The 26,939-nt window shown below is 34.4% G+C and overlaps 1 protein-coding gene across 1 annotated transcript; it reads left to right on the top strand.

The window, feature by feature from the left end:
- Nucleotides 1–1,434: 1,434 nt before the first annotated feature.
- On the top strand, nucleotides 1,435–26,929 carry LOC109068163 (apoptosis-inducing factor 3). Its single transcript, XM_042753000.1, is given in 19 exon segments — nucleotides 1,435–1,803; nucleotides 12,784–13,010; nucleotides 15,609–15,822; nucleotides 16,427–16,536; nucleotides 16,717–16,826; nucleotides 17,772–17,816; nucleotides 17,915–18,011; nucleotides 20,820–20,932; nucleotides 21,094–21,118; nucleotides 21,342–21,495; nucleotides 21,747–21,852; nucleotides 22,057–22,209; nucleotides 23,055–23,126; nucleotides 23,545–23,608; nucleotides 24,371–24,447; nucleotides 24,688–24,805; nucleotides 24,920–25,018; nucleotides 25,157–25,232; nucleotides 26,787–26,929. Coding segments are annotated over 18 exon segments (1,773 nt in total). The 5' UTR covers nucleotides 1,435–1,803; nucleotides 12,784–12,979; the 3' UTR covers nucleotides 26,896–26,929.
- The last annotated feature ends 10 nt before the right edge of the window (nucleotides 26,930–26,939 follow it).

The following is a 26,939-nucleotide window of genomic DNA, read 5'->3' as shown; positions in this document are numbered from 1 at the left end:
AATTTTGTCATTTTTTAAAAAGAAATTCAAACAATAAATAGTTTTGTGGCTCTTTAATGTGTCGTAAAAGATCACTGTAGCGGCTCAGTTCAAGCGGCACATGAACCAATAATATATTCCTCTTTACTAGTTAGTACAAAATGAACAGGAATGAACTTCAGAAGGTATCTTGTTTCAACCCACGGAATGACATCAATACACACCATTTTTCAAATTCAAGTTCACTGACGTTAATTTAATCTACTGTCTGGTTAGTCTGTCTGGAAAATTGGCAGATTCGCTGTTATGATTGGTTGGATCGCCTGTCAATCAAACTCCCGGTGAAGGGTGAATACCGATATAGAGATTGGCCGGTTGCCAATTTTGTGATAGTTTTATCTCTATACCGGAATTGCACACAAACTGCATTGTAATCATTTTCAAAATTATCATTTGTGTGGAAAAATTACGCAGTCTGTAAACGGCTGCTAACAGAGGCCAGAGATGCTGAAGATAGACACAAAGAAGAGAGAATACTGTAGCAGGCAGAGCAGCTCACTGTTCACTATGAGCGAAATATTGTAAGAAAATCTTAAATATTGAATTGGGGGTGGTTTCAATGGAATTTTCTTTTCCTCTTACCCCTGTCTAAGAATAATGTTTTGAAGCACAGCAGTATCAGAATTGGTTAATTTGCTGAAATAGGACTGAAACTGAAATAGGAATCAGCTATGAAAAAGCATTGTTAGTCCGTTGCTATGTTGTAGCTTGGTTGTTAGTATGTACTGTAGTATTTAGTATGCTAGGGTGTTCTAAGTTGTTGTATACTGGCCTGAGTCAGAGCCCTTTTTTATTATTGATCAAGTAAAAAAATTACAAAATTGTAGCACACATATTTTCAACAACTAATTTTTAATTCTTGTCCACAGCACGAAGAGTACAGGATGGGAAAACCACTCAGCGTTACTCAGGGTTAAAGGTTCATTCAAATTCCTAAACCTAAGTATGAGCAAAAATAATAGGTAGCGACACTAATGAGCACTAATTATCTGTAGAAAGATCACCCACAGGGGCAGCATATACAGTAATGCAGCGAGAACCTGAGATTTGATCTGCTTAATCAGCAGATTAAACCCACAATGTAATACATTTGAGACAGAACAAGTTCAATAAAACTAAGGAGAATAAAAGAGATCATAGGAATAGAGTGATTTAGATAGCGGTCAACCAAAGGAACCAGACTGATAGGTTGGGGGAGTGACAAAAAGGAGCAACAGAGGTACAGGAGGGGTGAACAGTGAAAGGGAAAGTGGAGCGCTGGGAAAATTCATGCTGTGTTAGCATCCCTGAGCAACTCCATCAATACTGCATACAGCTGAGTTACTGGCAAGAGTCCCGCTGCTGCAACCCCAACCTCCGCCAGAGAGAGAGAGAGAGAGAGAGAAAGAGAGAGAGAGCAGGAGTGAGTAAAAAAGAAAGAAGGGGGTAAAAAGAGAGGGTGTTTATGAAAGACAAGCACAAAAGCAGAGAAAGAGTAAGAGAGAGCAGTTCTTACAAGCGCCTCTGCTTTCTGGTGTGTGTGTGTGTGTGTCAGAGATTTGTGGTGGGACTGTGCCTTGATCTTGGGCTACTGCAGTAAAAGCGTGAGGAGGAGGCAAGAGAGGAGAGTGCTGCACTCTGGAATTCTCCATAGGAAAGAGGAATAACACCAATCCAGCTCCACAGATAGCATCGGACTTGAAATACCTAACGAGATTTCAACGGCTTCCACATCTCTGGCCTTATGCAGAAAACTCTGAGCACACCTGATTTAGACTGGACCAGGTGAGTAGAGATCATTAACTCTCAGTTTGGCAATGTTATGCAATTCAGATTGTAATCTGCAAGAGCATGGAACAGTGTCTTATCAGATTTAATGAACTTCTGCTAGCAGATAAGATAAAAGAAAGCTCCATACGTGACATCTGAGGCTGAATTTTACACAGAAAAGATTGGTGCAGATGTGAGGTCCTAACGTTGGAGTATTATAGTGGTGCATTGAGATATCAGATGATGGATGAACTTATGTAAACTTTAGTTCTCTCCATCTACTGTATCTCAACATCAGTCAATCCGTCTATCTCAGCTTTTCTTTCTACACTGAAAAACAAGTTTAGAAACAGTTTTTACTCTGAAATTTATAATAAATTTCACAAACAAATGGCATGTAACATTCAATTAAATGTCATATTTTGCAGTAGAAAAAAAAAAAAAAGACAAAAGAAGGGGGAGGGGGGCTGGGGTTATTCATTTGTTTCACAGTGAGAAATGTTTTAAGGAATTTTAAAATTATGATTTCCAGGCATGGAAAAGGCATACTTTTTCTTGAAAGTTGTGGAAATTTGGAAATTTCTATAGTCAGTTTTACTTTTAATTTACATTTATATTTAGGCTATTATATTCAGATTTAATCTAGAGATATTACTCTTTGTGAGTGCAATCTGTATACACAGTGCCTTGTGAAAGTATTTCAATATTTATTTATTTATTTTTTGCGTTTTATTTTGCAGCCCTATATTAAACTGCTTTAATAAATAACTTTTTATTTCACATCAATCTACACTTCATACACCATAATGGCAAAACAAAAACCGAACTGTCACAACTTTGTAAATTTATAAAAAATAAAAAAACTGAAATAAGTACATTGCATAAGTATTCAAACCCTTAACTCAGTACTTAGCTAAAGCACCTTTACAGCCTCAAGTATTTTTGGGTGTGATGCAACAAGCTTTGCACATCAGCATTTGGCAGTTATCTGCCATTCTTCACCTCACCTCTTCACCTCTCAAGCTCTGTCAGGTTGGATGGGGGCAAACACACATTTTCAGGTTTCTCCAGAAATATTTGATTGGGTTCAAGCTCAGGCTGTAACTGGGCCACTCAAGGACATTCACAGAGTTTGTCTATAAGCCACTCTTGCTGTATGCTTAGGGTCACTGTCCTGTTGGAAGGTGAACCTTCTGTCCGGTCTGAGGTCCTGAATGCTCTGGACTGGGTTTTCTTTAAGGCTATCTCAATATTTTGGTGCATTGAGCTTTTCTTCTACTCTGACAAGTCCATCAGTCCCTGCAGCTGAACATGATGAATTCATCAGACCAGAGAATCTTGTTTCTTACAGTCTGAGGGTCCTGTAGGTGCCTTTTTGCAAATTCCAAGTATGTTTTTATGTGTCTTCACTGAGGAGACAATTGAGTTTGGCCACACCGTCATAAAGACTAGATCAGTGAAGTGCTACAGTGATGTTTGTCCTTCTGTAGAGTTCTCCTATCTCCACATATGATCATGGAGCTCAACTAGAGAGACCATCAGCTTCTTGGTCACCACTCTAAATAAAGCCCTTCTCCATCAATTAATCAGTTTGGTCAGGAGGCCTGCTCATGGAAGAGTCCTGATTGTTCCAAACATCTTCCATTACGGATACATAAAGGTTACATGCTTCTGTGAACCTTCAATGCAGCAGAATTTTTTCTGAACTCTTCCCCAGATGTGTGGCTTGACGCAATCATTTTTCTAAGCTCAACAGGCAGGTTTTTTTTTTTTTTTTACCTCAGGACTTGGTCTTTGCTCTAATTTGCATTTTCAGCTGTTAGAATAAATGCTGTTAAAATGAATAATCCTCATCAAAAAAACAACAACACCACAAAATAATAATAATTCAATCAAATCAATCAATTAATTTTATCATCTTTAATAAATTTGCAAAGATGTTAAAAACCTGTTATCTGCTTTGTCATTATGGTGTATGGAGTGAAGACTGATGTGGGAAAAAAAGGAATTTAAAGCAGTTTAACATAAGGCTGCAATATAAAACGTGAAAAAATTAATGGGTTTGAATACTTTCGCAAGGCACTATATATATATAGATATATATATATAATATATATATATATATATATATAATATATATATATATATGTTTGTGTGTGTTGTGTGTGTGTGTGTGTCTTAAAAAACAGATGATTTTTGAAGTTGTAAATAATGATTACTGGAGTATGTTTAACAAGTATGATTATAATTTCATTCTTTATACTTTAAAATTTCACATTTAATTAAATGTGTTACTTTCCATTTGCCATAATTATTTATGAAATTTGCTAGCAATTTCTAAGTGAAAATGCTTTATACACCAATTATTTTTACAAATTATACAACAATAGACTGTGTACTTCAAAATGTCATGTTAATGTGTTACTTGTCATTTGTTTCTAATTATTTGTAAAATTTACTAGCTATTTCTGTTTTAAAGAAAATTCTACTCCAATATGTGAGAGATGTGAAAGTATTTCTGAGCTTTACACTATAACAAAATCTTGAAGAATTCTGAAAGAATCCTTAGGATATATCAAGATTTCTTCCATGAATGTTCAGTCTTAAATTGCAAATTGTAATCTGTTTGTTTCCCAGTGGTTTATAATAATAAAAAAAATATATAGAAAGAATGTATTTTCTGTATGGTGCATTTAAACATTTTGACCCAATACTTTTCAAACCCCATTTGCTTTGACTGTTAAAGTAAATGTGCTAGTAACAGCTATGTGCCTTAACCCACAATGTACTAAAGGTTAGCATCTAAATTCCACAGCCAGATCAGTGCTGAACTTCAGTGAACTTCTGATTATGGAAAAGGCTTACAGCAAGTCACACTACTTTCAGCAGAATTCAAGGAGCATGCAAAACACATCAAATGTCAAGTATCAGAAGACGTCAGAAGGCCACTATCAGGTCATGATGTTTGATGGTTTCTTCTTTTCAGAGCTCCTAATGAGGAATCTGATTAGCTGTAAGCCAACATTTGAATTTCATTTGCACTGTAATAATCCCGTGGCAGCTCGAAGTGATAAACTAAAGTCAAACAAAAGCCTCTTTACATCTCACTACAACTCAAGACTGCTATTGTAGTTTTGGGGATTAACCAAGGAAATTTTTATTGCTTGGACATTGTTCTTTAAAAGGGTGGACTCTGGGGGCCCTTAGGTGCTGGACCAGCTACTGAAAAGATCTGTGACCTTACCTTCCTAAATTTATTATGAATATTACTGGCTCCTTGGCGAATTGCTTTTGTTCTGCTTTCGTAAGTTGCTTTGGATAATAGCATTTGCCAAATCCATAAATTTCTGATAAAATGCAAAGATTTTTATTTTATTTTTTATTGTATTATTCATTTTAATTATTATTATTAGATGAGCGCCCTGTCATAAATGCAATATATTTGTGATTTTATAGGAATGAGAACCACTGAAATATTCAGAAGCTGTGAATCACAGGTCATCATTAATAATAATCAGGAATCATTAGTCAATATAATCAGTTTGGTGTTTCCTGACACGCAAGTCTCTAAATTATTGCAAACATGTCATTGTTTGCTTGTAAAGCACATCAATTCAGCTAAAAACAACAACTGCTTACAGTACATGGCATCCCTGACTGAGGGTACTTGTAAATGTTCTGGTGTAAACACTCAAACAATGCTGTGATGCTTTGCCTGTATTTCTACTGCATGTTTATCAAACAGCTGGGCTGCAGTGCAACTGGTTTACTGTGTTGTGGAATAAAACAGGACAGATATCATTGAATGGAACAGGAGAGAGCAGGGTGAATGCTCACAAACATTAGGTGCGGTTCTGCTTTGTTGTGAGTGTTCGTACTCTGATTTATCTCCCTTCGATCAGGAGACACTTTATCTTCTTGAGATCAGGGCAATGGCCTAATGTTTAACCAGAAGACACTTTTTACTTTGGGACTGTCGACAACTTCTGCAATCTTGGTTTGAATTGACTCCAGTGTCTTCTGTTTGAGCATCAAATTCACCTCAAGGGATTTTTTTTTTTTAGATGCTGGTCAGTAAAAAGTTATCTGCCAGTCAAGTTTAGACTCAAAATATCACTGCAAAGGGACATTTGTGGAGGTTACTTGTTTGGTGGTTTTGAGAAGATCTGTCACCTTGGGTGAATTTAATAAGAAACGTTGGAGTTCTTGAATTTTATGACTTGTGATTTCAGAATTTGGTATCTTGGTAATGCTGGGCACAGTTTGAGACATTAATTTCTTTACTGATTACTGGGGTCTTTTTCTCAGGAGAACAATCTGAGAGCAACTAAAGTTTCATTTACTTGTCTCATTGCTTTATTTTTTATTTATCTATCATTTTTTGTTTTATTGGTTAGCGTTTACAGGAGTATTTTGCATAGGTACCTGAAGTGGCCACACACCAGGAAGCTGAATTTGAATTAATTGAACAATTTAAAGGAATTCAACAAAGGTAATAGTTTCTGTGAAATTAAGTGTTCTTTCACCCTGCAGGCATAAAATGAAAGATAATTTCGAAAATATAAAGAAGTATATAATATAAAAATCAAGTAGGCCTACACTACCATTCAAATTTTTTTTTTAATGTTTTTGAAAGGTATCTTACATTTAATATTGCCAAATATGATTACATTTATAATAATTATTTTAACTTATTATTTAATTTATTCCTGTGATGCAAGAATACATTTTCAGCACTCCAGTCTTCAGTGTCATATGACCCTTCAGAAATTATCCTAATATGCTGATTTGGTGCTTAAGAAACATTGCTTATTAGTATGATACTTTTTTTTCAGGATATAAAAAATGTATTAAAAGAGCAAAATAGTAGCATTTATCTGAAAACAAAATCTTTTGTATCATTATAAATGTTGTTTCTGTCACTTTTGTTAAATTTAATGCATCCTTTCTGAATTTGAGTATAAATTTAAAATTAAAAAAAACTTTTTAAACGTTTATACTTCAAGACAAGGTTTGACAAGCCATCATTGAAAGTTTGTCTTGGCAAATTGTAAAAAATGACTCTTATTGTATATGAATTTCTTCTAATTTCAGTTGAATGCAATTTTAGTTCTCAGATGGCACTCAGCTATGTTGTTCACTGTGTTTTTTTATTGTTTTTTGAGTAAATGAATGAATGATTGACACCATGTGATAAAACCAGTGCTGTCATGTATCTACAGTCTAACTGCTGACACATGCTTCCATCTGTGGAGTTACGTAGTTGCTAAAAGCACCCAGTGCTCATGTCATGGCTGTAGGACACACATTACTGTGTAGCGCTGCCTTTGTCCTCGCGTGTCAGTCAGAGTCCAGGTGATAACGTGTGTGTGTGTATGTGTGTGTGTGTGTGCTGGTGGAGGGTACGTTGTGGGTGTGGGAAGGGGACAAACCTTACAAGTCTAGAAAAGCATTCACTCAAATTCACTGGATGACATAACAGGTCATTTCCAGTTCTCGGCAGCTGAACAGAAGGATGGATGAGAGACAGGCGTGATCATACAGTAGGTGACTGACTGTCATATATTGTTTTTGTCATTGGCCAGGGCAGTCAGTCGTTGCTCAGATTGTGGACAGTTGTGCTTGTGTAGGTTGTCTCCCTAAGGCTTTCAGGAGGAGAGAAAATGCTTTTGCAAGCTGTTTGTTTGGAATGGGGTTGCTTGTTTTAATGAAATGGCTTTAGATGGTGGGCCAGAGCTGCTGTTATAATGCAATCTTAGGCCAGCTTTGCTGCTACATTGCAGTGTTGTGAGTATAGCTGTAACTTGCAACTGTCAGAACGATTTGGTGGAACAGCAAGGGTAGAAAAAGTCTGCAGGATCAATAATGATCCTGAGGGAGACAGTGTTTGTCTTGAACACTGCTATAAGAAAATATTACTGATCATAGCTCTTCAGACTTAATGGACTATGGACTATTGTCATATTCTGACAAATGGGACAATATTTGACATACAGATTAACATCAGAAAGAGAACAACATCAGTATTAGGGTCATAATGTATGCTACTGTTAAAGAATTTGGGGTCAGAAAGATTTTTTTACTGTTTTTGAAAGAAGTATTTTATGCTCAACAAGGCTGCAATTATTTGAACAAAAACATAGTAAAAACAGTAATATTGTGTTTTTTGAAAAACAATTCAAAAAAGTTGTTTCTATTTTAATATGTTTTAAAATGTAATTTATTCCTGTGATGCAAAGCTGAATTTTCAGCATCATTACTCCAGTCTTCAGTGTCACACAGTACTTTAGAAATCATTCAGATATGCTGATTTGCTGCTAAAGAAACATTTTATTATTACAATGTTGAAAGCACTTGTGCTGCTTAATGTTTTGTGGAAACTGATGCATTTTTTTCAAGATTTTTTGATTAAGCAAACTTTGGAACATTAGTGTTTATGAATGGGAATATGAAATATGAAAACAAACTATATATTTGAGTTTTTTCACCATTGTAATCACCTGTTTACCTTGAATGTTTAATTTTTACATAGTCCTGTGGTGTGATAAATATTATTTTACAAAAAATATTATTTCACATTTTACATTTTTAATTTAATGAATTAATTAGCCTCTCAGTGAATATGATTTTTAAAATGGCATGCATGATATAGTTGTAAAAATGCTGTTTTAGATTAAGTTCAGCATATTAGGTACTGCTGTAATGTCAGCATGTCAGCTCCCCAATAGAGTTTCATGCCAGCTTTCCAGTAATAGATTACAGCAATAGATTTTCATTGCTATATATAAGCATCATTACGCAGATAATTTGATCTTGGCTAAATTTGATTTGGTATCTTGGCAGATCTGAGCACAATCTGAGATACTGAGATGTCTGATAAAGCACACGTGAGATTAAACAAAAGTCTCTTTTAATCTGACATTTACATGTATGCATTTAGCAGATGCTTTTAGCCAAAATCTAACCGCAGTCTAGAAGAAATAATTAAGATATTAAAGATATTATTTTTGCTTCTTATTTTTTTTCTCTTTTCTTTGGTTGTCCCCTTTATTTCATTTTCCTCTTTCATATGTGGAAATAATGCACCTGTATTTTTTTTTTTACCTCCTATATAACCCATGTTGCTATATATATATATATATATATATATATATATATATATATATATATATATATATATATATATATATATATACATAACTCTTAGTATATCTGTGTATATATATATATATATATATATATATATATATATATATATAGGGAAGGTAGTGAAAATTAATGGATTAATCTTTTGCAATATATTAAGGAAATGTCTGACTCATATTTTGCTTGAGTAAAGCCAGTTAGAAAATTTTTTGCATTGTTGAATTTGACACTTAAGCATGATTTCCTCTCTATTTAACATTACTGTAATGCAATAAAACCCCATTCCATTTACAAAAAAATATATATATTTATTATTCATATATAGTATTTGTTATACTGCCTTTATTTGCTGATTTTAATATATTAAAAAAATTACAGATTTTTTTTATTACTGGATTTCAGTAGTAAAAATATAAGAAAATTACATAAAAACAATTCTCTTTATTCAAAATTGAATTTCTTAAAGTATTTCATTTGATTTTGGGGTGAACTGTGACCAGGATAGTACTAGCTTTTAGTGAGAAAGTGACATATAGCCAAGTATGGTGACCCATACTCAGAACTTGGCTTTGCATTTAACCCATCCAAAGTGCACACAGCAGTGAACACAACCTTAGGGTTAGGAGTCAAACTCTCTAACCAATAGGCCATGACTTCCCCAAAGATGTAGGTTTATTATTGGATAAATATATTCTTAATATATATAGTAACAGGGCAGGGGTAAGAATGAGAGAGAGGATGGAATAAAATTACCACTTTATCTATTTATCTTCATGTAAGTCATAAACCATAATGCTTTGTGCAAAGCTTCTATAGACAGATTCACAGTTGCTATGGAGATTTTTATAAATTCTTCAGGAATAGCAGAAATGGCTCTTTTCTGCCAGCAGGAAGAGGGAGGCGGTCTATTTTTTGCTGTTTGTTACAGGCAGTCCATTTTGGTGATGCTTTTGGGATTGTTAAAAAAATGTGTTTTTCATGCTGCATCTCTAAATACCATAAACAAGGCAGAGCTCTGAGAGAGATGAGAGGAGAATTTAGTGCCAAGAGAGTAATTACTATTCATTCTGTTTCTTTTTCACATTTTTATGTGATTTACTTCAAAATGTGCACCATAACCAGATGATCATTAAATATAGGTTATGTAACAACTCTCAAAGCTTGTGTTTTGAAGGTTCCCAAAGTTTGGTGCTTCTGCTCCTGTTTTGTTTGTGGAACATTTCCTTTCCTTAATTAAGGCAAACTTTTGTTTTTTACTCACCACTTCACAGACCTTTGGGTGTGATGTGAATATCAAGTGGCTCTTGAGCTAAGACCCTGATGCTGAAGCATTTAAACTCAAGTTATGTGAGGCTGATATCTGTGATTTTTATTTTTAAGACTGTTCCGTTCTCCCTAGCAGAAAAAAGTAAAAAGGTTGTGGGTAAACAGAGAGTACTTTGAAGGCTGTGATACAAGCACTTCTCCAGTATTAAGTATGAAAGAGTGACAGTATAGTACATATGTCAGTGAAGGTAATGGTTAACTCTGGTAAAGAGCTGAAACAAGATTTGAGTGGAAAACTGAGAACAATTAGAGTTGGTGTGTTTAAGATGCATGCACATGCATATGTAAGCACACACATTGTGTTCTTCCTGATCTTATTCTTTCTCTCCCACACACGCGCAAACACATATTCGTTTTTGACAATTTTGTTTCTTTGTCTAATCATATTCTTTGCTTTAAATATATCTTTAGTCGCAGTAAACTAGGACAGGAGAACTTATTTTAACACAAACATTACACTTTGACCCTTAGTAGCCTATTACTTTCTCTGAACGGGCCAGTTGTGTTCCTGCCCCACCTCTGGATTCTTGCATTTCTCCAAAGGGGCTTCTGAATGCACTGTCCCGCTCACCATGGACACAGGCATCATAGATTAATGTCAAACATGCAGTTTTCTTGATTTGCATCATATTAAAGCAGCAAGGGTATTGAACCCAAGGGCTATTTGCAATAAAATGATAGAAAGTTGATATGAAGTTTGACTTTAATGTTTCATTTTGTTGGCTGGCTGGGTTCCCATCATCATCTACACTTTTACAACATTTGCATTTGATTAGCCTTGACATAATCATCTGAAGACTGTTTGCGCAATAGCCGAAAAGCTGCACATTCAAAGGGAGGCAGGCGAATTAGTCATGGACAATGACTCAGTGGTAATGTTTTCTGCCTACATCCCAATTTAAGTCACTCATTTTATTTTAATTTCTTTATGTTTTTTATTTCATTATTATTTTATGGAATTTAATGTTCATATATCTATAAATCTCCCTCTCTCTCAGTATGTAAGATATATATATATATATATATATATATATATATATATATATATATATATATATATATATATATATATATATATATATATATTGTGCACCTGCAAAGTATGTCCAGTCTTAGCCAAATTTGGGTTACATGATCTTCAGGCCATTCTGTACAAAAATGACCAAATGGATTTATGACATTTAAAACTTTGAGTAACATGCCAGTAGCAAATGAAAGTGGAGCTAGTGAAGCATCTTTGTGTACTGAATTTTATTATTTCACCAACCCCAAAAAATGTTGCTTTTGTTGGTTTTGATTGCTTCTATTTTCCTCATTTTTGAGTTATTTTGGATGAAAGTGTCTGCTAAATGACAAAATGCAAGTGAATTTTAACTTTGAATGTACAAACTGGTCCAAATTTGGCTAGAATGAATAAATAAATGAAAGAATAAATAAATAAATAAATAAATAAATAAATAAATTAATTAAAAGTATCCTAACCTATGAAACTCTAAAATCAGACTCATGCTTTGTGCAAATGACATGAATTTGTTTTCTGCCTCCATCCTTGTCTTAAACTTTAAAAAGACACTCATAGTTAATTTAATTTAATTTTACTTACATTTTATTATTTTTAGTGCTCTCAAATGATTACTCATGATTAATCACATCCAAAATAAAAGTTTTTGTTTACATAATATATGTGTGTGTACTGTGTATATTTATTATGTATATATAAATACACACATATAAAACATATATTTTGAAAATATTTACATGAATTTACATGTATATATTTATATTATTTATATTATATATAAATACATTTAATATATAAACATGCATATGTGTGTATTTATATATACATAATAAATATACACAGTACACACATATACTGTATATTATGTAAACAAAAACCTTTATTTTGGATGCGATTAATCACGAATAATCATTTGACAGCACAAATTATTATTATTATTATCATTATTATTATATTTTTTTTACAGGTTAGTCCAGTCTTTAGCAAACTTGAGTCACATGACCTTACTGCAAAAAAGTGACCTTTTATTTTAATTCAAACTTTTATCAGTAAATTTAATAGTAAAAAAGAAAATAGAAAGTAGACCTATGTATTTTCAATGCTTTTGTGTACTGAATTCATATGCACCTGATGCAAAGTTGGTAAAAGTGGTCCAAACTGGGCTAGAAAACAAATGTTATGTTCTGATGTCTGAAAATAGTCATGATTAGTGCAGTGGACACTTTTTGTCAGCTATTTTAATTGACATTAGTGAAAATAAATGGGCAGTTTGAATGTTGATTCAGATATTTGCCTGGTAAGGTGGATTTGCTCACCAGCAAAACTAACCTGATAAAGATGTTTGGTCAAAAAAAGTCCTGCTGGTTAAGCAAGTTTGGGGCACCAGCACCTCAGCCCCCAAAACAATGGTCAACGATAGCAAAGCAGCGGTGAATAATAGGAATCTAAATTAGATTTACAACAATTATATGTTGTCTATTCTGTATGTTGTCTTTTCTCAGGCTGTGTATAATGTACAGTCGCTGATCTCTGAGATGGCCGTGTGGGCCCGACAGGCCCAAACATCCCCCCTGCAGTGCTGCCTCTACTTTATCCAGGTCCAGCGTCCCACCCTGTGTGTCTGATCGGCCCAGACCTTCTAACACCCACCCTGGGCTTCCCTCTCATCGGGCCACCTGGCTTCACTCCGGGTCCACCATGGGAGGATGCCTCTCCAAACCCAAACCAGGTGATGAACACACTTATGTAGAAATCCCTTAGTCTGTGTAGTGCGCCCTGTTGATTAAATCCTGTAATAATTGCGCTTGTGTCTCCACCTATATGTAGGTCAGTTAACGTGGCCCCTGACTGCTGTTGTGATGTGGCTTTCCTTTAGTGCAGGAGGAATTTTAATGCTCTTAAATGTTCTGTGTTCAAGAGGATTAGACAGTGGAATATGAGTTGGGTTTGAATGTTTCACAATGTATCGCTGTTTCTCTTCTGTGGCGTCTGGGGAAGGGGGTAGTTCTGAGGGGCTCTGAAACAACTTATATCTCTCCAAAGACTCAGTTGTGAAAGTGTGACCGTGGGTGTTGGATTTCAGAGGGTACAGAAAGAGTCTGAATGGCCCGAGCTAGACTGTGACACTGTGGCCTTTTGAAGTCTGCCACAGTGCTTGGGAACTTACATAAGAAATGACTAAGACTATCTATTCGGTGATGCAATCAGCAAATCAGCATATTAGAATGATTTCTGAAGGATCATGTGACACTGAAGACTGGAGTGATGATGCTGAAATTCAGCTTTGCCATCACAGGAATAAATTATATTTGAACATTTATAAAAAAAATTAAAAAAAAAAAAATTGTAATAATAATTTCACAATATAAAGTGAAGTGACGTGAGATACAGCCAAGTGATGACCCATACTCAGAATTCGTGCTCTGCATTTTACCCATCCAAAGTGCACACACACACCGTGAACACACACCCAGAGCAGTGGGCAGCCATTTATGCTGCAGCGCCCAGGGAGCAGTTGGGGGATCAGCGCCTTGCTCTAGGGCACCTCAGTCATGGTATTGCCAGCAAGAGACTCGAATCCACAACCTTAGGGTTAGGAGTCAAACTCTCTAACCACTAGGCCACAACTTCCTCTTTACTGTGTTCACTTCTTTCAAAAATTATTCAAAAAAGGTCTGAACAGTATTGTATATTATTATGATTTGATTACATTAATATGATTAAATATGATAGGATAAAATGATAATTTGATATATATACTTAAACTTTTACTTAAAAAATACTTTTTTATTACATGTCAAACCATTGCTATAGAAGCCTGTTTCCATCATGGGATGAAAAAATTAAAAAGCACCTGGACCAAAACAAACAAAAAAAAATCTAAATATTGAGAAGATCACATTTAAAGTTGTCCAAATGAAGTTCTTAGCAATGCATATTACTAATCAAAAATTAAGTTTTGATATATTTATGGTAAGAAATTTACAAAATATCTTCATGGAACATGATCTTTACTTAACGTCCTAATGATTTTTGGTATAAAAGAAAAATTGACAATGTTGACCCACACAATGTATTACTAGCTATTGCTACAAATATACCTGTGCTACTTATGACTGGTTTTGTGGTCCATGGTCACATTTCGCAATTGCACTCAGCATTGCGAGAAAAAAAAAGTCAGAATTGTGAGAGAAAAAGTCAAATATACCTTTTTTAATCACATGGCAGAAACAAGGTTCCATACATCACAGAAAAACTGAGTTGAAAAAAAATGTAAGAGGAATTAAATATTTTTAAAATTAATGTTAATAATCTGATAATATTCTGATGAAAATAAATTATTTAATTTATTTTTTAATATATTTTTTCCACATTGCACACTAAACTAAATCCACCAAATAACATGACTACATTTCTGAATCCTGTTCAATTTTATTATGGGGACACAAATGAGGCACAAATAGACTCATTTTTTGTGAATCACTAACTCAAACCCATTCCTGTTACAATTTGTTATTTTGTTAATTTTGAAGCAGTATGCTGACTCCAAATCCAGTGTCTGTTGAGCTGTCACTAAAATCAAAATGATTACCTTTAGGTAGAGTGGGAATGGGAGGAAAAATAATTATTAGACAGTAGATATTATAGAACACTGTACCTATTGCTTAAATGAAGCCCTTTGGCTGAAATAGTCTAAACACCTTATCTTTATATTTAATGCTTGTCAGTTATGACCACAGATTTCTACTTTTTAGTAGGCTGAATAAGGAAACGGTAATGAAAATGTGGTTTCATTAAAATGAAACCTATACATACACAGGTTCACTAAATAATCTGCCAGATGTTATTTTCCTAATTCGGACACTGAAAACAAATTATGTGCAGCCAGCTCTGAGAAGGCGAGTTTTCTTTCTTTTTCTTTCCTCTGCCGGCTCAAGTCATCTTGCATGATTTTCCATTGATTTTAATTAAGCTTCACTCAGCAGGTGTGAATTCCTGTGTGATTAAGGCATAAGAAGCAGGCCCTCAGCACATTTTTCCGTCTAGAGAGAAAGCTAGAGCAAGACCGGACTGCAGTGGAAGCACATTGCACAATCGCTTTCTATAAAGACTGTGTACATTAAAATGGTGCTTCAGCTTCCAATGTTCTTCTCCAAGCTGTGTTTGAACTCCGAATGCTATTTCTACACAGAAATAGCACTGTATTTGTTATGTACTTCACATGACATTATAGTGTCTTAAGGCCTGTTCACACCAACAATAATTCCTAAACTGTCAGCAACATATTTAAAGATGGCAGTCTCTTGTACTTATTATTTTTTTGCAGTAGAGGTCAAAGTTGAGCTCACTCTTTTGGACAAAGAGAAGGAGGTGGACCTGATGTCTCTTAATGGAAAGGCCAGTCCATTTTCAGAATGCAGACTCAACGGATCTCTGGGACACTGTTCAGACGAGGACACCATGACACTGCAGCCACATCGTAAACACAGAGATTACATAGAAGCATCTGTCTGCCATGTAAAAGACCTTGAGAATGGACAGTAAGTTCTTCATTTCAATACAATACTGAATTGCCGTGTTCCTATATATTTGAGTGCATATTTGTGTGATATTTAGAGCTAATGAAAAAAAGATTTAAATGATCAATTAAATGATTTCTTAAATCTGTCTTTTTTGCTATTTTAATTTATTTCCTATCAAAACAGGATGTTGAGCCAGTAAATGAGCTATTATCCTTTAGTTTACATCAGAATACAGCAAAACCACAGTTTGTTTTCTACAAACTATTGCTAGTTGGTGGCAGTTGGTATTAGGTGGAGGGACCGTCTCATTCTATAGAGCAATTTATTGGACTAAAGTCTGCATATGACAATGAGCATAAAGTGATATCATCAATATATCATATATCAGCAAAAATTTAACTTTGCCAAACTTTAAGAATACAGTAGTATGTGGATTGGGATCAAAGATAAAAAACATGAATTAAAGACCACAAAAAAAAAAAAGGTTTTTTAATGCTGATATATGTCAGTTTTCCCCCTCTTGGTTGCACATAAATTACATCAGCTGTAACCTTTAAATGGATCTATTTGGTTGAATTTTGGATCTTAAATCTGTGCTGATCTGATGTGTTGTGTTTGGCAGAATGCGTGAGGTGGATTTGGGGGCAGGTCGTGCTCTGCTCATTAAGGAACATGGAGAATTCTTTGCCATGGGACACAAGTGCCCACATTACGGTGCTCCACTGGTCAAAGGTGAGGGACATCCTGTAGAGCGCTCCTGGTCCTCTGCATTCCATAGCTTGGGATACCAATAGCTCTCAGAGGATTTTATAACACACTGCTAATAATATAAGTGTGCTATAAGACATAACAAAAAGCAAAAACAGGTTGTTCTTTCAGTAATATGTTGTATTTAAAAACAATCTCCTCCAGGTGTGCTATCAAAAGGACATGTGCGATGTCCATGGCATGGGGCATGTTTTAACATCACTACGGGTGATATTGAGGATTTTCCTGGCCTAGACAGTTTGCCTACCTTCCAGGTAACACACGTTCCTCTTAAGCCTCTCCGGAAGTTCCTCTCCGAACTTTCACTGTGTCCAATTGTTCTTATGGACTGTAAAAAAAATGCATTGATTTGCAAACAAATAAATTATTTATAACATAATGTATATTATTTGTATAGAATTATCCTAAGCCTACCAAGAGTTTGGCTTGTAATGTTAGTTTATTTGCAGTTATTTAAATTTGATCCATATTTAGAAAACAATAGGTGAGAATTTATTGATGATTCATTAAATATATATATTATATAACAAATAAATAAGGAAATATGTATTTATTTATATAAAATGAATAATTTGTAATATATTAGCATATGTTAATAATTATAATAATAATAATAATAATAATTTGTGTTTATTTATTTCTAAACATTTGTAAACCATCAAGGAGTTTGGCTAGTGATTTATTAAACAATGTAAGTGTGAAATTATTGATGAATCCTAATATATTAATACTATTATTATTTATAAATAAATTGATATTTATTGATAGATTTATACAAAATAAGTATCTTATATAATTATCATATAATAATAAAAAACATATTTATTTATTTATTTACTTAAAAAATGTTGTATGCCAACTAGTCATTTGCAGTTTGACTCGGATTTAAATGTGATCCAATATTTAGAAAACAATTTAAGTGTGCACTTGTTGATGAATCATGATTTTTCGCCCCAAAATGAACACAAAAAAAAAAAAAACTAGACAAAGAGACAAAATAAATTCAAAAAAAAACCAAAAATTCCCAACAAGACATAGAGGGAATATATATTCCTTATACACCCCAAAGACATATGAGTTCATCAGAGGAGAGAAAATAAACCTCAGTATGTGTCATTACTAAGCAGTGGGGGTGTTTCCGTAATCCCTCTGTTATGTAATAATCTGTCATGTCAATTCATTTTTTCCCACTATTTCAGGTCAGAGTCGAAAAGGAGAAGGTGATAATAAGAGCAAACAAGCAGGTGAAAAGTCTCTGTTTCTCTGGAGTACGTGTGTAAAGAGAGATATATTTAACAGCAGTTGTAAATGGTGATGTGGGGGATCGTCTGTTTCCTGACAGGCTCTTCAGACTCAGCGGCGGTCAAAGGCCATGTCAAAATGTTCAGCTGTCATCAATTCCAGCACTGGATTCAGCCATGTTCTCATTATTGGATCAGGTTGCAGCCATAATGTTATAAAATGAGACTAAAATGCACTAACATAGGGGTGAATTCACTAGGTAGTGTTGTTTATTTCCATACACTGTCTGTGTTGATCTACAAGAATAAATCTCAATCCTTAAAAAACATACAGACATTTATCTAAAAAAAAAAAAAATTATTAATAAGTAGTTGTGCCATGCAAATAGTGCTGTCTTTCTTTAAATAAGGTTCAATCTATAATAAGTCCATATACGCAGAGATTATTTACTCTGTAAAGAATGACAATGATTTAATTTAAATACTCATGCCACTGTGCAAGGTTAAACAGGGTTTCTGGTAATAATAAACAGTTTTTGCATTGAAATAACGTGTCTAATATTTAGTGGATTCACCCTTGATGTTTTGAGTACAGCTTATATGTATAGCTTTCTGATAGTCTATAACCTTATTTTCCCTGTAAGAGTGGGCGGCTGGGAGCGCCATTTGTAAATTGAATGGGTCTGGCTTCCGGTGTCATTTGCTTCTAGCTATTTTTTTAGCTGTATAAAACAGCTCGTTTTGCTGCTTGATATTGCAAACTGGTGTGTCTTACCATATTATTTTAACGTATTATCTTAATTATGAACACACTAGTTTGTAGTGCAAACAGGTTTACCGTTTACTGCACTTTGTTCTTAAACTTCTTGTTAAAGGGATATTTCACCCAAAAATTAAAATTTGATGTTTATCTGCTTACCCCCAGGGCATCCAAGATGAAGGTGACTTTGTTTCTTCAGTAGAACACAAACGGAGATTTTTAACTCAGACTGTTGCAGTCTGTCAGGTGTATAATGTCAGTGGATAGGAATCATGGCTTTGAGAACCATAAAACATACACAAACAAAACCAAATTAAACACTGCGGCTCGTGATAATACATTGATGTGTAAAGACACAAAATGATCAGTCTGTGCAAGAAACTGAACAGTATTTATATAATTTTTTACCTTTGTCCTGAGCGCGTTCACGTCTTCTTCATCAGCCTGCACGTGAGGCGTCTTCTTCTTCTTGCTTGATGGCGGATCGCAGACTTATAAGTGCATTACCACCACCTATCTCTCAAATGGACCATTGACACTCCTAATTGAGATTGTAGATAGTGTCAATGGTCCATTTGAGAGATAGGTGGGGAAGAAGACGACACGAATGTGTTCAGGACAGTTCAGACATTGCGGTGAAAATCAGAGGTAAAAAACTATATAAATACTGTTCAGTTTCTTGCACAGACCGATCGTTTTGTGTCTGAATGTATCATAATGAGCCACAGGGTTTAATTTGGTTTTGTTTGTGTATGTTTTATGACTCTCAAAGCCTTGATTCCCATCCATTTACATTATACGCCTGACAGACTGCAGCATTTGAGTTAAAAATCTCTGTTTGTGTTCTACTGAAGAAACAAATGGTGCTTTTCCACTGCATGGTACGGCATGGCACGGTTCACTTTTGGGGGGTTTTCCACTGGGTACAGTACTTGGTACCTGGTACTTTTTTAGTACCACCTTGGTTAAGGTTCCAAGTGAACTGTACCATTACTAAAACGTGATGTGTAAACTCTGCTGATCACGGATTGGCCAGAGAGAATTGTCACTACCTTGGTCACTAAACTTGTGACACAAACACAACAGAACTGCTAGATTTAAATCAGCACAGCCAGCGAAGGGTCGAACACAACTGTTATGAACGAGCGCAACTTTTTTTAACAACCAAAAAGTTTCATTGTCTGTTGCGGAAGTACAGACGTTCCTCTCGTTGATAGTAGAGTGGATCCAGCAACTTTTTTTTAGGAGTCGTGGCAGTAGAAGCAGCGCAACTATAACGACATGTGAATAATCCCGCCTACTCTAAAGCGATACTAAATTGCAGTGGAAATGCAAACCGTGCTGAGCCGAGCCGTGCCGAGCCGAGTTGTACCACGCAGTGGAAAAGCGCCAAAAGTCACCTACATCTGGGATGCTTTGGGGGTAAGCAGATAAACATCAAATTTTCATTTTTGGGTGAACTATCCCTTTAACTTGTTTCTTTGCAGCAGCTAATGAACTATTTTAGGGCTTTTCACCCTGCGCCTGCCCGGGTTATCATAGTTCTTCTATACCCCATTTTTGCTTTTTTTTATCCACTTTTTATCACTTTCAGTTAGAGTTGGACTATTTCGTGTAGACTACAGTATGAAACCATACTGTGTTAAAATATTACATCTATGTCACGCAATCATGTGCCTCCTTTAAAAGTGCTTTAAAATGGCAGGAAAATGCTACAATGTATAATTTGTTGCCCTTGGTCAAGACCAAATTAACCGAACCCCAGTGTGAAAACACCCTTAATACATTAAATGAAAAAAAGCATTTTAATAAGAAATTTAAAAGTAATATCTTAAATGGTGGCGGAAAACAGGTTAATTGAAGTGAAGACTGTTTTATTCTTACCTTTAAAGTCCAAAAAGTGCACTTAAAGGAAAACTTGATAATGCAGACAGCAATATATAGAATATGAATATGTTAACCCAGGGGTTTTGACCATACAAAGTGAATTGAATACCCATTAATTAATTAATTGTTAAGCCCAGGTTTAGTATGACCCATAGTTAACTATTTCAAGTCTGATAAAACCTATTATCTGTTTAATTGTGGATGATGAAACTGGATAATGTACAAATGTACTTTAATATGCCATCACAAATTACTGTTATCCATTTCATTAAATAATTTCCTGCCTCTGAAATTAATGTTCAAGATGAAGGTGCCACCTTACAATGCTCCTCTTGACCTCTGTTGATGTTCTCACTCAGGTCCTGCTGGTCTGGTGTGCGCTGAGACTCTGAGGCAGGAGGGTTTCACTGACCGTATAGTCATGTGCACCATGGACAAACATCTGCCTTACGACAGGCCTAAACTGAGTAAGGTTTGTACACAGAACAGTCTATAGAACAGTGTGGTAACAAAGTTTTACGATATCAAATTAATATAAGACTGCTTTTCCAACAGAAGATTTTAATTTGACCACACGTGTGCTAAAATTCATTCAATATAATATTGATTTGATGCCCATCCCTCTTTTTTCAGTGTTTAGAGAGCACAGCACACCAAAACCAAAATCTCTAATTTAACTACTACAAAACGTAAAACACATATAAACTTTTACATAAAAACATTACAAAACTTAACCTTAAAATTGCACATTAATCCAATCACATAGTAAAAACACTTAGAAATGTGATTCTGTGTCTTTTAACTATTACAAAGTACTGTGGTGGTACCATAATACAGTGATCAGATGGAAATACTATGGTATTGAAACAACTCCAAGTATTCTATGATATTTTTGGTACCGTTACTGAAATGACACTGAAAATCGCCATATGTTTCTTCACAGGCTGTCTCTGTGGATGTGAAGACACGGACTGTGACATTTCGGGATGGTTTTAAAATAGAGTATCGAAAACTCTTCATTGCCACAGGGAGCAGGTAAACATAACTACAGTTACCAAATGATCCGCATTCAAAAGTTTATGGTCAGTAAGATTTCTTTTTATTTTTTAAAGAAATTAATACTTTTATCCAGCAAGGGTGCAATGCATTGATCACAACACTGAACAAAAACAAAACTATTAAAAAAAAAAAAAACAATAACAAATAATGCAATAAAAAAAACTCAAATCAACAAATTCAAATATTACAGAAATAAAAATCTAATCAAAAAACCAAAAGTTTTACAGACCCAAACCTCTGAGCTACAAAGGCAAAGACGTGGGAAATGTTTTTCACCTCAGAACACCAGAAGATGCAAACAGCATCGCGACACTTGCCAGCAGTAAGAATGCCGTCATTTTTTAAAACCCTATTAAAATTAAAAACATACTTTAAATATAACATACACTGTATATAAACAATATGTAGTTAATTAATAGCTCCAAAAAGTGTTAAGATGCTTAAGCCACAATTTAAAATGAATCTGTGTAACTGCATTAGATGTATCATTATACCATATATTTTCCATATATCCATAGTGTCCATATATCTTTGGAGCCTCTGATAATGATTATATGCACTGTCCTGTGTTCAGGTATGGAGGTGGCCGCAGCTCTCACAGATAAGGCTCACTCAGTGTCTGTGATCGGCATAGAGGCCGTGCCATTCCGTAAAGCATTTGGAGAGAAAGTGGGAAAAGCCTTGATGAAGGTGACAGAAAATAACTATATATAGAATGAAATAAAAATATATATATTAAGGTTTAAGCATTAAATAATCATTAAATGGTGTACATCAGAGGTACCCAAACTTTTTTTGTATATGAAGGTTCAAAAATCAAATTTCATTGAGGGTCATGTTTACATTATACCCAGCTATATTGTATTTTTTTTAAAATCAAATTCAATTAAACAGTGCCTTGCGTAAGTATTCATACCCCTTCATGTTTTGATATGTTGCTGCCTTATGTTAAACTGCTTTAAATGACTTTTTTCCACATCAATCTACACTCTATACACCATAATGGTACGTTCGCAAGGCACTGTATTCTCTATATTTCAATGCAAAAAAAAATAAAAAAATAAAACAAAATGATAAATTAGAAATTAGAAATAAAAAGAGAGAATTAGAAGTAACATTTAGAAATAAAATATTTCCTATTTTTGGCCTCTGGTGTATATATTCTGAGTAGATATGTTAAAAAAATTATTACGTTTTGACAATATGTTAAATCAGTTGCATTTGCTTTGGCATTAATTTAACCAATTTTATAAGCTAAGCATGTTTAAATAAATACAATTTAAATTAAAAAAAGAGTGTGTATGACATTTAACTATATACTAAGTGTTTGCCCTTGACCACTAATTTCCCTCATTGCTGTTTCATGCTAGTTTCACGCCTCTCTTATCTCTCTGTCTTTCCCTTCTTACATAATAAACTCTGACAGGGAAAAAATGATTTGCTGACTGTATATAATCCCTTGCTGTAACCACATTAAACCTATATTCACGCAGTATTTCTCTAATTTAATTATTTAATTTTGTTTCTATCTTCAGCTGTTCGAGTCAAACAGGGTGAAGTTCTACATGTTGAACGAAGTGTGGGAGATGCGAGGGCATAATGGACAGGTATCATGAAAGTGAGAGAAACAAGAGTTCAGTGAAGTGTAGGGCTGTCTCTCTCTCTCTCTGTCCCTCTCTTTCTCTCATTCCTGTAGAGTGATTAATTACATCTGCTCTCACAGTAGCACTGCTTAGCTTTGAATATTTTCAAACACGGCTTTTGCAATAATAGATTGGCCCTGGGCTAAAAGGCCAGAACTCGTAACACAAGTGAGCACACAGTCAGCAAAGTAAATATATAATTGAGAATAAGCTGAATTGTGATCTATTATGAATTTACACTTTGATAAATATTTATTCCTAAAGAAATAACATAATGAGATTTGTACACTGTATTATAAGTCATGGTGGTAAGAAAATTGGCAACTATGACGTAAATGTTAAACTGATTTTTTTTTTTTTTTTTTTTTTTTTTTTTCAATAGTTAAAAGAAGTGGTTCTAAAAAGTGGCAAAGTCTTAAGAGCTGACGTCTGTGTTATTGGCATAGGTGAGTCTGTGTGATTACTGAAATTTGGCTTCTCATATTTTCTCTCACTTTCCCATTTTCAAGTCTCATTGTAGTCTTGGCTACAAAAATAAATAATAAATATTAAATATAAATTTTTAAGGTTTTAGAAACAAGTCTCTTTTGCTCACTAATGCAGCATTTGTTTGATCAAATTATAATAGAAACAGTAATTTTGTGAATATAATTTTACTATTTAAAATAACTTTTCTATTTTAATATATTTTAAAATGTAATTTATTTCTGTGATTCTTTGTTGAATAGAATGTTCATTGATTTGAAATAGAAAAAATCTGTAACATTCTAAAATCTTAACTGTCACTTTTGACCAATTCAACACATCCTTACTAAATAAAAGTATTAATTTCCTAAAAAAAAAAAATCTGACCCCAAACCCCAGACAGTAGCATATATATATATATATATATATATATATATATATATGTGTGTGTGTGTGTATATGTGTATGTGTGTGTGTGTGTGTGTGTGTGTGTGTGTGTGTGTTTGTGTGTAAATGTAATATATGAACATAGTCTGAACTGAACATAGTGGGGTATGTTGTCACAATACTAAACTTGCAATTAACTAGGCTTTTCAGCAAGATTAAAACAGTAAATCATTTGTGAAATACAAAACGATTCATGAAGCAAAGCAAAGATTTAAAACACATGTGACAACATGCCCCAATGTAAAATAAAAATTTGTTCTGGGGACCTGATTATAAGTGTGTGTGTGTGTGTTTAGGTTCCAGTCCAGCCACAGCATTCCTGAAGCAGAGCGGAGTGCACATGGACTCCAAAGGATTCATCCCAGTCAATAAGGTTCAGTCTTTCTGCACTGCTGTTCCATATGTACTTTACAAATGCATCTTAGCACATTAATATCTGTTGCCATTCAGAACATGTGTGTTTCTGCAACCTGTGCTAATCTGCCCATGCTTGTGTCTATTGTATCAGTAATAATTTGTTGTTTTAGTACGTTGACCTTGAGTATTTTATGATAATAAACTACAAAGGACAAGCTACAGTACAAAGTGTAACATATACCTTTAACCCTTTCAGACCATGCAGACGAACATTGACGGTGTCTTCGCTGGGGGTGATGTGGTAACATTTCCTCTAGCTTTACGTAGCAATAAGAAGGTGAACATACCCCACTGGCAAATGGCTCACGTACACGGTAAGACCTGTAGCCCATTGGGATGTATTCATGTGCTTATGACAAAGATGCCATTTTTTATAAATAATAAGTAATAATTAATTTTTAACATTTTTACATGGTCTTTCACCACAGGCAGAGTGGCTGCCCTTAGCATGATGGGAAAGGCTTCAGACATTAAAACGGTGCCTTATTTTTGGACAGCAATGTTTGGGAAAAGCATACGATATGCAGGTAAGGACAAACGTCTAGCACTAAAAATAAACATGAACAAAAAAGCACCACACTTAATTTAGATTGAGTGAATGACTGACGTAGTTTCACGTCAGTGCTCCTCTGATGCATCACAAGTGCTTTTAATCTTATTGTCAGGTTATGGAGACGGCTTTGATGATGTCGTCATCCAGGGAGATTTGGACGAGCTGAAATTTGTGGCATTCTACACAAAGTGAGTTGATTTGGTTCCTATTTCTCTAAATTTGAGCCAGGCATTTATAATTATTAAAATGATCGCATCAAAAATAATTTCTAACTTAAATAAGGAAATGATTATATTGTTATATATTATTATGAAGTACTCATTTTTTATTTTATGGTACTATAATATTGCAATAATCATATATTTTTATTGTTTTGTTTTATTCTAATTGTTTTGTAATTTAATAAAACAACAGTATGTAGTCAGATTAAATGGGGTTCATACAATTATGAATTAATCATGTCGTTTTATTGATGTAACTGATCAAAGTACTTAAAAATAATAATATAAAAATAATATATATATATACACTTAAAAAAAGGAGTGGCAGGAACTGAACTAAGTAATATTTTACACAATAAAAATAATCAGAAAGAACTAAACAAAAGTTTTAAGTAACTGAGTTTCTGATTAAAAATGAGTTGCAGGGACTGAACTATAATTTCTGTATTGCTAATTATGTTAATCATTGCAAAGATTATGGGGTTATGTTTTTTTAAAAAGACACAATCTGTACAATATCTGTACAATTTATATAATCTACTATCATAACTGCATTATTCTTATTTCTGAAACTGGCCTTAAAGACTTCCGGTCTCTTGGGCTGCTGTGGTAATGAATCTCCAGCTGCTAGAAAGTGAAATTAATAAAATCAAAGTGAAAAAATATTTAAATATCACAGATGAAAGAAATAGATCAAAATAATAACCAGATTTATTGGGCTTCGGTTGCTAAGGCAAATATCACTGTTATAATCAGGGTTGCCAGGTTTTCACAACAAAATCCGCCCAATTGCTATGCTACTTAACTAGCCCAATTGCATTTCGAGGAGGTCCCCCGATAAAAAATTGTGTTCTGGGGGATAAAATACACATTTTTGGCGGGGTTCCACTGGTAAAATTCGCATTTTAGGGGCTAAATATCACGTTTTTGGGGTCGCTTCAACCCACGTACATGAAAAACAATCCGCTGCAACAGTGTTAAAGTTACCCAATTCCGCGGGAAAACTGCTGACTTGGCAACACTGGTTATAATTGCTTATATAGAGTTGGTGTTTTATGCAAACACACTGCAACATACTTAAAGGGACAGTTCACCAAAAAAAAAAAAAAAAATCAACATTTTTTCTTTTACTTAACCTCATGTTGTTCCATCAAAACCTAAATGAATAAATATATAGAATATGTTAAACGCAAAAGAATACACTTTGAAGAATGTTAATAACCAAACAGTTGCTGGTAGCCATTGACTTCCATAGTATTTATTCCATTCCTCTAAACACACTCAGAACACCTTAGCAACTGCTTAGAAATGACCTGGCAACTACTTACATTGTGACTGTGGGTCTTGCATAGACAAGCACGATTCAGTTTACTTCAGAAAATGTATTATTATATGAATTATAGGAGTATTTAATATTACACTACATTATTGCTGTTGTAGCAGAGCTTACTAATATTGAGTTCTTACAGTATTTCTGATGCAAGCTGTGTGTGTTCTGTGTTTAATCTGCGGTGATTACAGGAGTGAGGAGGTGGTGGCTGTGGCCAGTATGAACTATGACCCCATTGTGTCACGGGTTGCAGAAGTCTTTGGCTCTGGAAAGACGATTAGGAAACGTGACGTGGAGTAAGAATATTTCTATTTTTCACAAAAAACAACAGATGTACAGTAGAA

Source organism: Cyprinus carpio, chromosome A5, assembly GCF_018340385.1.
Source record: "Cyprinus carpio isolate SPL01 chromosome A5, ASM1834038v1, whole genome shotgun sequence".
Lineage (NCBI taxonomy): Eukaryota > Metazoa > Chordata > Actinopteri > Cypriniformes > Cyprinidae > Cyprinus > Cyprinus carpio.
This window is presented reverse-complemented; position numbering and strand designations above follow the sequence as displayed.